This window comes from Rattus norvegicus, chromosome 10 (genome assembly GCF_021556685.1).
Source record: "Rattus norvegicus strain SHRSP/BbbUtx chromosome 10, alternate assembly SHRSP_T2T, whole genome shotgun sequence".
Taxonomy (NCBI): Eukaryota; Metazoa; Chordata; class Mammalia; order Rodentia; family Muridae; genus Rattus; species Rattus norvegicus.
The window spans coordinates 84,764,620-84,777,299 of NC_141543.1; the positions used below are offsets into that span (position 1 = coordinate 84,764,620).

Below are 12,680 nucleotides of genomic sequence, written 5' to 3' on the forward strand. Positions count from 1 at the left end.
CGGCAGTTTATACTATAAAAGCTTACACACAGGTGCAGGAAGTGCTGCTGGGTGGTTGGTTCCAGCCCAAGCTTATTGTGGGTGACTATACACAACAGTTCTGCTGGCTTCTACTGTGGTTGGTTTCGAGGGGCACAGAACATAACAGACTGTGTAATCAATCTTGGCATTAGAAAGTTTCCTAGGAACAGCAGAAACATAAGAGAAAGTTTCCAGCCATATAATTGTTACCTAGGCCTTAACATTTTACATAGGCCTTAACAATACATACATTTTTGTAAATATGTTAGAGAATTAAATCTGAACTTATTATTATTCTATTTATTATTTTATTATTCCAGCAATCTCCGTGGAAGGCTTCAGCTGGGGTAACTACATCAACAGCAATAGCTTCATAGCGGCTCCAGTTGCCTGTTTTAAGCATGTGAGTATGGAATTCTCCCATACCATGAAATACTTGATCAGTAAATCTGATTGTACAATAACACCTCATCATCTTATCCCTAGAAAGTGTTTGCTTATACCAAAAGAGAAAAGTGTTTCTCCTTTAATTATTATACTTAATAGCTAAAAACAACTTTTCGTGTTTTACAAGTAAAATCTTCAACCAAAACAAGAAAGCCCCTTTGAGGGCTTTTGAAGCATTAATTATAGCTCAGAAATAAGGTGATTGCCTAGAACATACAAGCCCTGTGTCTTTTTTGCCTCCAATATAAAGACTTTTACTTACAATATGTAATGATTTTGAAAAGTAAGAAATACTATCTCATCCAGTTTGGATTTTGAGCCATTGGAGACATGAAAATGGAGGCCTCTATAACACACTTGGCTTACTGCTAGCATGTCATGTGGTCAGCCTAAGACCTTTATCTCAAGAACTTTGGGATTTGATCAAGTAATTTCTAAAAGAGATGTCTTTCCTCCGGTCCTGTTTTTGCCTTCAAATATAAAAACATCACACCTCAAGGAAGCAGCAGGGATGTTGTCTTGTAAGCTGGAGTAAGTGATCTGTGTCTTTGAAAGACATTCTTTTCAGAACATTTAATGTTTGGTTTTTTAAATGTGTCCGATGTCATTTCACTTTTTTATCTTTGATAATTTGCTCTAATATTTCTTAACCTGACATAGTTAACTTATATTTAAAAAACTGACTGTTTCTACGATACATGAACAGGAAAAAAGTTAGAAATTAATGAAGTTTTGTTCACATATAACACTCTGCTAGGGCTTTATTAAATAGGAGCATGCGGACAAAACTGCACATGCTTTCTTACTTATTCTGCCAGTGAAGACAGATTTTTTTAGACTCAAGCATATTAATACACTAGTGCAAATGTGTATTAAATCCCAGTGCATGGATTTGTTAGTTTTCTTCCTTTAACGTACAAATGTTAAGCCCTTGTCTGTGACATGCCATCCAGGAGAACCTAGGTACTTCTCTGCGTCAAGTGAGTGGTTCATGCTGTGCTTTTGGTTAATAATGTCAAGCCGAGAACTGGGCGATATGTGAGGCTGTGTCATGTACAACTAGAGAGAGAAGTGCAGGGCTGGTTATCACTCACTGGCAGGGCATGCACAGCCACGCACAGAAGATTCCATACCTACCAGTGCAGAGCATAAGCCACAAGCTCAGTCCTCACAGTGTTGCTCTGTGGAATTCCCTTGTAAGTCTTCATCCAAGATACCTGGCTCATTGTCAGTCTCTTGTCTCTTTAAATGGCTTTCATCTTTCTTCAGATCTTCTTTTTAATGTTTTATGTCATGAATTATGTCAAGCCTTTTTATATAAGTAGCCAGGTATTTTAAAAATAGCATTTCAAGGTACTGTAACTGTATTTCATTCCCTGTCCATATCTTTGAACAGTTACATGAAATAAAGTTCTTTGTGAGTACATCTCTTATAGTAATTAAGTTGTCTAGTTTTGCTTAAAGCTTTGCTATTTTGAGACTGACATGGTTAAAGGGCAGGTAATTGTACCCTGGAAATAAATATCCCAGAAAGGACTGGAAGGATGTACACTGACTTGAGAGTTGTGGTTATGTGAAGGGAAGCTGTTTGGATGGGGATAAAGATGGTAAGAAAGGACTTTTAGACTTGTAAGAATTTGTGTTTTTTCTTTTTAAACAGGAATTTCTATAATTTAAAATTCAGTTTCATGGTCTGGGACTGGTAGCATATACCTATAGTCCCAGCACCTGGAAGGTAGATGCGGGAGGATCAAGAGTTCAAGGCTAGTCTCAGCTACAAAGTGAGTTGAAGAGTAGCCATAAAGGATGTTCTGTGGTGTAGACTGGAGCAGCTAACTTATTCATACTGATAATGTGGCACCTTCACTTTCTTGCTCAAAACCAGTTCCTGTTGCACTCCCCTTTCTTTACTCCTTTCTTATTAGAGAGGAAGCACTTTGTCTCACTACAGTGAATTCGCTTTGGTGCTTTAATCACCATTTCCCATTGAAGCCATTTGATTTAAGAGGTGGACATTCCTTATGCCAAACTCAGTTTTATAATCTTTAGTTGATTCTCCAGTATTCCCCACCCCCATTTGATCATTTGATATCTAAGAAAATTTCCTGGTTTGGGCTTTAGGAAGGCTGTTATCAGGAATTGCTGGAAGCAGAGGCCTGTCTCATACATCATCCTTTAAGACTTGATACATTCTCTAATAGGGTCTCTTCCTAGAGATTCGACATCCTTCCTCTTGCCCACTTAGTACCAGATAGGAATCTTCACATTGGTAGGAATTAATTCTCAAGCCTAATTACAAATGCACATCTCTGATGTGTGATACAAAACCAAGGCTGTCTGATTGGAACAGAAATTGCTGTGAGTGTGCTGTCCGAATCTGAGCCTGGCTTCTCTGCTCAGCAGCCTCTCCAGGAGGGGTCCAGACAGCTCAGCACTTAACAGTCAGGCTTTCAAGTGTGAAATTCTTTAAATTTCTAGAAACAAAGCTTCTACACAGCGCGTTGTTTGGCTAGAGATGAGATGTGCCTCAGCAAATAAAGTGCATCTATTGCTCTTGCATGGCCTCTAAGTCCTATTCCCAGCACCCATGTTAAGTGGTTCAGAACTACCTATAACTTGAGCTCTTTAGAGATCTGATGCCTATGGCCTCTGTGACCATCAGTTCACGTGCATAAAAACACACATACAAAAACAATTTAAAATAAAAATAAAATTTAGAAAAATAAAGGTATCTACCTTAGAGGCAAACATGGTGGTATATAACTGTATTCCCCGCACTCAGGAGGCTGAGCCATGTGTACTGCCATTGTGTTTACAGCCAGCCTAAGATACCCCGAGTGCCAGGCCAACAAGTGATAATGTGTGGTTTTGTTAGTAAATAAATAAACAAACAGTCTTTGGAACCAATCCTGCTGCTGTAGCCAGTCTCAGCTATAAAATGGATGAGACTGCAAAACCACCAAAAAGATAGGTCTGCAGTGAAAATTGAGTCCCTTTTGTCTTTTCATATATTCTTACCAAATTAAATGTGGCTTAGACCTCAGTCACAGCAAGAAACTACACTTACTGGTTTGAGAGAGTAAATAAACTCTGTCAGAGCTTTGGTATCCAACCCTTGGCCACCCTTTCCTTGACAATCTCAAGTTGGAAATCACTGAAATGGGTATATTTTTACTTAATCCTAAATCAACCAGATGTGTTGACAAATACTTGTTATCTCAGCAGTCAGGAGGCTGAGGTAAGAGCATTGTGAGTCCCAGGCCACCTGACTGCAGAACGAGACCTTTATCAAAAAAACCTTAAAACAAGGAAGAAGAAAAGATGGTCTACTATACAGTAGTATATAGTCACAAAGCTGGCAATTTCTTCAAAGCTTCTAGTCACCTAAACCATTCTTCAACAAAGCTTTTACTTTTTTTTTTTTTTTGAGAAACTGGATTATAATTTTAAACTTAATTTTTACAATTTAAAGTTTTCAGTTCTTTTTCAGATTACTTTTATTTTAATCATGTGTATGCCTACATGTGGGCATACATATACATATATACATATACATATATACATATACATAGTACAGATGCCCATGATGGCCAAAGATGTCAGATCCCCTGAAGCAGGAATTCAAGTGGTTGTGAATTCCCTGACATGGATGTCAGGAAACCAACTAAAGTCCTCTACAAGAGCAGTGTGTGCTGAGCCATTTCTTCAGCCCTCTTCTCGTTCTTGGTTAGTATCCATACAAGGCAAAACAACAACAACAACAAAAAATTAGATATGTTGTATAAATTCATCAGATTCACAGCTGTTTATTTATCGAGCGCGTGTGCTTGCGTGCGTGTGTGTGTGTGTAAAATGTTTGCAGAGAACTGAAATAGTCTCTCACTAAATAGCCCAGGCTGACTTGAAATTCACAATCCTCTTGCCTCAGCCTCCTAAGAGGGACCATGACGGTCTGCCTTCATATGTAGCTGCCCTGTGACTTGGGATTGGGGCAACAGTGCTGAGTTTCTGATGTGGGTAGAGGGATCATTTGTTGACTGGTTGCTTTTCAAAACAGGATCGCTGTAGACCAGACTACTCTGGAACTCATAACAGTCCTCCTGCTGCCTCAGCTTATGTGTTAGGATTGGAGGCATGATATATCACAACTTGAAAGCAGAGTTTATTTGACTTTTCATTCTGCCTCCATGAGTATACCTGGTGTCATTTACATAGTATAGTCTCTTTGTTGTTTTTGTCTCAGACCTGGGTGTGACTCTCTTGAAAAAAATAAGTATATATGTATGTATGTATGCATGTATGTATGTATGTGTGTATTGTACATAGTTATCTTGCTTTAACGATAGAAAAACAGAAGCCTCTTCTGTATCTGAGCAGCAGCAATGGTTTAGCTTCGTAGTAAAAATCATGACATAATCTCTTAGACACATGCTTATGAGAAATACTTCCCTACTGAAGTTACCTGTAAGGGTATATCGCCTTCTACCCTTGACCCACTCAGAGAGAACTCCAGAAAATGCATAATTTAACTTCACCTTAGTTATAACTAAAGATAAGACCTCTGTGTGTCTTAGATTAGAAAATGTCTTCTAAAGAAAATAAAATTTGAGTTAGTTTCTGGCACTTAGTGTTCCACCCACACGAACGGGCATGAAGTGTATTCTCTGCAAAGGTAGCAAGGCCCACACTGAAAAGTTACCTGCCATGGGTTCACAGGAAAACCTAAATTGAAAGGAAACCTAAATAAACCTATGTTATTGTCTTAACTTTGTACTCTTTCCTAGAATGGAGTTTTTTTTTTTTTTTTTTTTGTTTGGATGGTTGTTTTTTTGGTGGGGGTCTCCTAGTGATTAAGCTATATTTGTTTTATTTTAATTAAGGAGTTTTAAACCCAAATGCAGTAGTGCATAACTGTAATCTTAGCACTCAGAAGGCTTCCTTGTGGGCTGGAGAGATGGCTCAGGGGTTAAGAGCACTGGCTGCTCTTCCAGAGGTCCTGAGTTCAAATCCCAGCAACCACGTGGTGGCTCACAACCATCTGTAATGGGATCTGATGCCCTCTTCGGGTGTGTCTGAAGACAGCAACAGTGTACTGTACATACATAAAGTAAATAAATAAAATCTTTAAAAAAAAAGACTTCCTTGTTTGGGAAGCTGAGGCAGGAGGACCACAGCAAGTATAAAGAAAGCTAACTTAGTCTACATAGTGAGTTTAGGCCAACCTGGGCTACAGAGTAAGACCTTGTCTCAAAAGGGGGGCAGAAAGTTTTAAATTAGTGACCTCTGCTTCCTTTTTTACATATCTATAGCATTTTTTCTAAGACATTTTCAAGCATTCCATTTTCCTCACACTCTACATCTCTGTGCAAACATCACCCCCATCCCTGCCCTCCCACCCCCATAGATTCTGGTGTTAGATGAAAAGGTGAGTATACTTTCTGGAGAGAAGGAGATGATAGTAGAGTCTGTTCTGTCTGTCTGTCTTGTTTAGATCAGGGTGGAAATTGAGGAAAGGGGCCTTGCTATGTATCCCAAGCTTCAAAACCACAGCCTCCTGCATCAGCCTCCAAGTGCTGCTGCTCTGCAGATGTGCAGCACTGTGCCCACACTACTGTCTTGTGTTTTGTGATCAAATGTTATTTAATCTTCCTCTAATAGGTATACTTGAGTAATACCTTTTCTTGTTCAGAGGAATCATAATGATGGATATCATGGGGATAAATTTTTTCTTGGTTTCCTGCAATTTGAAGTCTAGCCTCTGCCCATTTATACTGTCTGAAGGTCGGTGCACTTATCAAAAGTTATAGGTTAGCAGTGTTGTAAAGCTCTGTTAGCATCATGTGTGCCCTCGGAGAATCTGAATGCCAGTCATCTGGGCTATTTGGACTATCTGGGAATGTTCTTAGAGTAAAGAAAATAAGGCTTCCTGCCAGATTATTTTCTTTCAGATAGATAGATGGAGGTTATCATACCCTTGTATTGGGGACCCCTCAGCATTTGGATTTGGCCATCTCTACAGGACCTGATGACAGCTTACTTTGCAGGGAAGGAGAGTCGCTCCCAGATAGCTCTCACGAGTGGCCCTGGAACAGGAAGTGGTGGAGCAGATCTTCCTTGTTTGGGAGGAGCCTGAGGTAGACCTCGCATCCTGAGTCTGGAAGGTAAATTTGTTGTTACCTGTAAATAATGGTTCTGCTAGTTCATGCTATGCCAATCCAGACTTTTAAGGTGTCCCTCCTGCCAGCAAGAGAAGACAGATGACTTGGATGAAGATGGCTGTCAAGCCCTGGGTCATTCAGTCTTCCACACTTAAAACAATATTCATTTAAAACAAAAGGGCAGATTTATCTATGAAATCATTATTTCAACACATTGAGCACATACTATGTTGTAACTGTAGTGCTCTATCTTGTTGATGTTTGTTTCTTCATTTTTTTTTCATAGAATGAACTATATGGATTGGTTTAAGAGGGCCTAGCAGAACCACAACCTTACAGGCAAGAACAAATGTCACTTTCTGCTACTTTCTCCTATACCAATCCAGACTATAGGGACGAAACCAAAGATCTCCCACTCAAGTGAACATTCCTTTTTCTGTTGTTTGTTTTTAAGTAAACATTCACACGTCTTTTCTTTAATAAATAACGCTAAACAATATTTTCTCCAAAAATAATACTGAAGCTTTAAAAAAAGAGTCAATACATTAAATTGTCAAGTCTAGCTCAGAAAGGAGTCCTATATGCAAATTTCATTTAGTATTGTGCCCACCTGATCTGTAGCATGTCAGCATAGCCATGCCTCTTCTCAGTAAAAGTCAGAGTCACAGATTTGGCAGTGCAGCAAAGAGTAGCTCCCCTACTACAGTTTAATGCAGCTTTATGCTGTATTAACTGTACCTATCTTCTTTGGTTGCTAATCGTCACAAGAAACAAATATAAGGTCTTCATATTAATATATGTTAGCTTAGTTTATACTACTTGTCCTCCTTCTAGCCTCTCCTTTTCTGAGCATATCTGCTGGCATTAGGGATGGCCCTACAGTCTAGAGTGATGTAGGGGGAGGTAGCAGAACCTGAAGGGTCCAGTCTTCCTGTTTAAAAAAGAAAAGCAGGTATGATGGCACACACGCCTGTGAGGCTAGCACTTGGGGTGAGGGGAGGCTGTGGCAGGAGGATTTCAGATTGAAGGCCAGTGTGATGTACATGGCAAGTTCCAGGCCAGCCTGAACTACATAGCAAACCCTGTGTCAGAGGGGACGGGAGCAGTTTTATTTTTACCTCCTCTCTTGAGAAGTATATGTGTGTTCCCTCCCCATAATTACCATTAAGATTGGACATGTCTCCAAGTAGGGTATATTCGTTGCTTGCTACTCAGTGTTAGCCATTAACTGTTATGTCTTTGGCTTCAGATCTATCTTAATTCACTATTTTTTGACATTCTAGTTCCTTCAGAGATTTACTAACTGTTTAGAGGGCAGGAATTAAATGCTGCTTTAGACTGACTGGGTTACCATCAGAAAATTCTTTGACAGAATATATTTTCTTTCCCAATGTCTATATTTGCTAGTTGATGTCTGTGCTTGCTTATCTTTTAATTTTGAGGCTATTTTGTTTTTACCTAATTTATCCCTATTATCAGGTCTTCAAGAACCTCACCTTTTTTGTTTATGTCTAGTGTTCTACATTTCATGAAAACATTGGTTATCCAGGGCCACAGAGACTAGAATTTTCAGCACTAATGAATAATTATAACTCATAACTTGATTCAATTTACTATTGCATAAAGTCCAAGTAATTGTTTATTGCCTTGCAGTTTAGGGATTCATAGAAATGGTTTGGCACATGTAAGCTTTCGGGAAATGCAGTTGTGACACTCTTTAAGTATTGATCTCAGTTGCCATCCTAACCAGTGCTGGAGGCCTGTGGTCAGCAGCTCTAACACTGGAAGTTTCTCTTCAAGTAATTGTTGCATAAGAAATTTTGAAGTAGAAAATTAACTTGGCTGTGGGCCTCATTTCCCAGATCTCTTCAACTCTCTCTTTAATTACCCTTCCACTGCTTTTTCCTGTCTGTCTTAGTAGACTGTATTTACATTCTGTGGATTTAACTTGCATTTCAAATATAGGTACCTGTTCTCCGGATCACGTTGATTAAAGCCTGTTAATTGAATTTTTTTTTTCTCTACTCTTGGGCAAGATTTTTAGAAATTAAGGGGTAAAATATTTTTCATTTAGTATATTAAAAACACTTAAGTTCCTCAAGTCAGATTAATATTTATGATGTCAACCCAGTTTGTAATTCAGGTTTTAAAGTAATTGTTACTTAAGTGTCACATTTGGTCTGTTGAATTTCAAAGTCAACATGTATCTAATATTTGTAGATTCTGTCTTCTATCTTGAATTTGATACTGACACTGGCTTTCTCCAAATAAAAATCTTTACAACAAGGAATAGAAACTGTGAATTAAGAAAAGAATGAGTGGATTAAAATACTGTATTTGAATATTCCATTGCTTAATTTTGAATGACGTTTCATGCATATGTTACTAAGATGATAATTTAATAATTTTTGTGTGACAGGCACCTATGGGGACCTGCTGGGGTGATATATCAGAAAATGTAAGGATAGAAGTTCCCAATACAGACTGCAGTCTACCTACCAAAGTCTTCTGGATTGCTGGAATTATAAAATTAGCAGGTGAAAAGCATACATGATGATTTATTAGGACACAAACTTTTGTTTTAAAAAATGTATATAAATTTTGCAAGTATTTGGGTTGGGGATTTAGCTCAGTGGTAGAGCAAGCGCAAGGCCCTGGGTTCGGTCCCCAGCTCCGAAAAAAAGAAAAAAAATTTTGCAAGTATTATAAAATAAAGAATATATGTGTGGGAGTGGGCAGATTTTCTATAAATAGCCAGACAGTAAATATTCTTGGATTTGTGGTGTTTGCAGTCTATTGTACTTCCATCTCTAGTCATTTTAACTTGGGAACAAGCATAGTGTCATATAAACAAACGTGTTTAGCTGGAGAATTGTATTCGTGAGATTTGAGTGTGTCTCATAACTGTCACAGCTCTATCTGAAGGAAGTGCTATTCCTTCAGGTCTTTCTACCCATTTCAAAAAAAAAAAATCAAACAGAATTCCAAGCCAGCCAGGTGGACTTAAAATCCAACTTGTCTCCCAATAACACTAAATACTGCTTAATGTCCACTTCCCATAGAGTTACCTAAAGGTGGCTTTGATGCCAGGTGTGGTGGCCCACCTTTAATCCCAGTATTCAGAAGGCAGAGGCAGGTGGGTCTCTGAGTTCAAGACTAACCCCAACTATGTAGCATGTTCCAGATTAGCCTGGCCTATGTAACAGAAAGACAGGCCTGTCTCAGAGGAAAAATAGTATACTGGAGCACTGAGGGAATGGATTCAAGGCTGGCCAAGGCCTTTCCTAGTAAGCTACATCCATGCCTTTGATCACTCTGGCAAGAGTCCTAGACTCTATTTTCTTCTGTCTACTCAGACCCATCCATGCCTTTTCCTTGAGACATTTGTCTATATAAGCATTCTTTAAATGCTTCACTTGTTATACTATTAAAAACAGCATTTATGTCCCAGATGTTTGAGTCACTTGCTTGTAAGTAGTTCAAAAGATCATTTACTATCCAAAAATTATTCCTAATTACTGGTTCTAATTTTATGTTTCTGGTTTTTCTTTTTGCCTCCTATGTCTTCCAAGTATATTCTACTATTTTGGTAGTAAGCCTCGGAGAGGAAGGGCCTACTACTCCTACAGCAAGTTGACAGACAAAGACAAGAACATCCCCCAAAACCTCATACCCTGGCAGGCAACAAAGTCTCAAATAGGGTGAAAGGGAAGGACCAGTATCTGAGATTGCCCTCTGACCTGCGTGCATGTGCTCGCGTGTACACACACACACGCACGCACGCACGCACAAAACTGTTAAGAACTATTTCAGAAGTGTAAACCACTTGGAAGGATGAGGAAGTGTCTTAAGCCCTGTAGGCAGTTTGCTTCCTCTACATGAGATCCTATCTTAAAGAAAACTACCCATTCTCAGGAAATTGTCCTCCCACTCTTCCACTGTGGTTTTCCCATCCTAAGCATTTGAGAAATTATAGGTAAAATTGAAATACAAAGGAAAAGCCATGCTCTGAAGAACTGTCCATGCATTAATTAGGGATTCTCAAAGTTGAACAATAGTCCAACAGGATCAGTATTTATTGGCCAGGGACTTACTTAGATTTTCCACACCGTCCCATTCCCTAGCGTGGGGCAGAGTCCTTGGAAGGGGCTGACCTCTGTTAATAAATGGCAGGTGGTTCTGCTACAAGGGGACAGACAGAAAACTTGATAGCCATTACCTTAAGAGCTGTATCATTTTGATTTTGTTTCTTACCATGTAATGATCAATTTGTTGGTTTTAGGTTATAATGCCCTTTTGAGATATGAAGGATTTGAAAATGATTCTTCTCTGGACTTCTGGTGCAATATATGTGGGTCTGATATTCATCCAGTTGGTTGGTGTGCAGCCAGTGGAAAACCTCTTGTTCCTCCTAGAAGTGAGTGACCTCATGGTCATTTAATTCTATTTTAAACTTCAGATTCATTTATCTTATAGGTATGAATATTTTGCCTGTACATCAATATATACATAAATAAATGCATGCCTGACCCCACGGAGGGCATTGGAGCCCCTCAAAGCTATAGTTCTAGGTAGTTGTTTAAGACATATCTAAGTGTTTTTTATACCTAATATTCTAAAGTAATATAGAAATTAAGATGGATATTTTTATGTCAAATAATTCTTATGCTATCAAGACATCTTATTTTCTCCATTCTTGCTTCCTTTTAGCTTAGCACCTTAATACTCATAATTTCTTGTTGTTAACCTTGTTTCTTTGTTTTTGGGGGGTTTGTTATCAATGTATGAAACAGTTCTGTGTGCTACAGGATAACTAGCTATGTCTTTTATTTTAGCTGTCCAGCATAAATATACAAACTGGAAAGCTTTTCTAGTGAAAAGACTGACTGGCGCCAAAACACTTCCTCCTGATTTCCCACAAAAGGTAACAATAGGATCCTTAAAGAGCTGACGAGCTCTTGGGGTTGGGGATTTAGCTCAGCGGTAGAGTGCTTGCCTAGCAAGCGCAAGGCCCTGGGTTCGGTCCCCAGCTCCGAAAAAAAGAAAAGGGGAAAAAAAAAAAAGAGCTGACAAGCTCTTTAAAAGAATGATTTAGAAGGGCTTTTAAAGAACTGTAACTTCTGAACTGTTAAATACCAAATAAATTTTCAGAGATGCCGACTCATACCCATAATCTCAGTACTGAGGAGACTGAGGCAGAAGTGTAGCTAGAAGTTTAAAGTTAACCTCTAGGCTAAAGAGTGAAAACCTGTTTCCCCAAAACAAAACCAGAGCCAGGTATGATGGTTCATACATTTAATGCCTGCACTTGGGAGGCAGAGGCTGGTAGATATCTGTAAATTCAAGGTCAGCCTTGTCTACATGGCAGGTTCCAAAACAGCCAGGCCTACCCTGTCTTAGAGACAGAGATTCTGACAGGGCAATATTAAAACTGCATCTAGACCTTTATCGTGAGACTTCAACGGGATTTGTTTTTCTGCTTTTTTGTTTTAAGGTTTCAGAGAGTATGCAATATCCTTTCAAACCTTGCATGAGAGTAGAAGTAGTTGACAAGAGGCATTTATGTCGAACAAGAGTGGCAGTGGTGGAAAGTGTGATTGGAGGAAGATTAAGACTGGTGTATGAAGAGAGTGAAGACAGAACGGACGACTTCTGGTGCCACATGCACAGCCCCTTAATCCACCATATCGGGTGGTCGCGAAGCATAGGCCATCGGTTCAAGAGATCTGGTAAGCAACTGTCATACAAACTTCGGATAGTATTAATGAGGTTGAATAACCACTTGGTTATTTCTCCTGCAAACTGTAGATCCAAAATAGCATTCTAATCTGATTATTCTATGAAAGAGAACTAATTCTGTGTGTTCCTTCCACTTATACATTCATGCATGAGACCATGGGTTTTATGTCTAGCACAAAAAAATAAAAAATTTAATCCCCTTTTCTCAAACAATTGTATTCTTCGATTCTCAATACAATTGTATTCTTACTCTTTTTTTTTTTATCCAGACCATTTGAAAACTGTAAGATCTCCTTTCCACCTAATTTTAATCTA

The 12,680-nt window shown here is 38.8% G+C and overlaps 1 protein-coding gene across 50 annotated transcripts in view; it reads left to right on the forward strand.

Moving 5' to 3' along the window:
- Mbtd1 (mbt domain containing 1) overlaps window positions 1-12,680 on the forward strand; it is a 56,883-nt gene that overhangs the window by 24,137 nt on the left and 20,066 nt on the right. For 36 of the 50 annotated variants that reach the window (XM_087574286.1, XM_087574308.1, XM_087574294.1 and 33 more), the window contains 5 exon segments: window positions 342-424; window positions 9,046-9,163; window positions 10,909-11,043; window positions 11,462-11,550; window positions 12,121-12,355. In XM_087574286.1, the coding sequence (XP_087430412.1) occupies window positions 342-424; window positions 9,046-9,163; window positions 10,909-11,043; window positions 11,462-11,550; window positions 12,121-12,355 (660 nt within the window). 50 annotated transcript variants of the gene reach the window in all.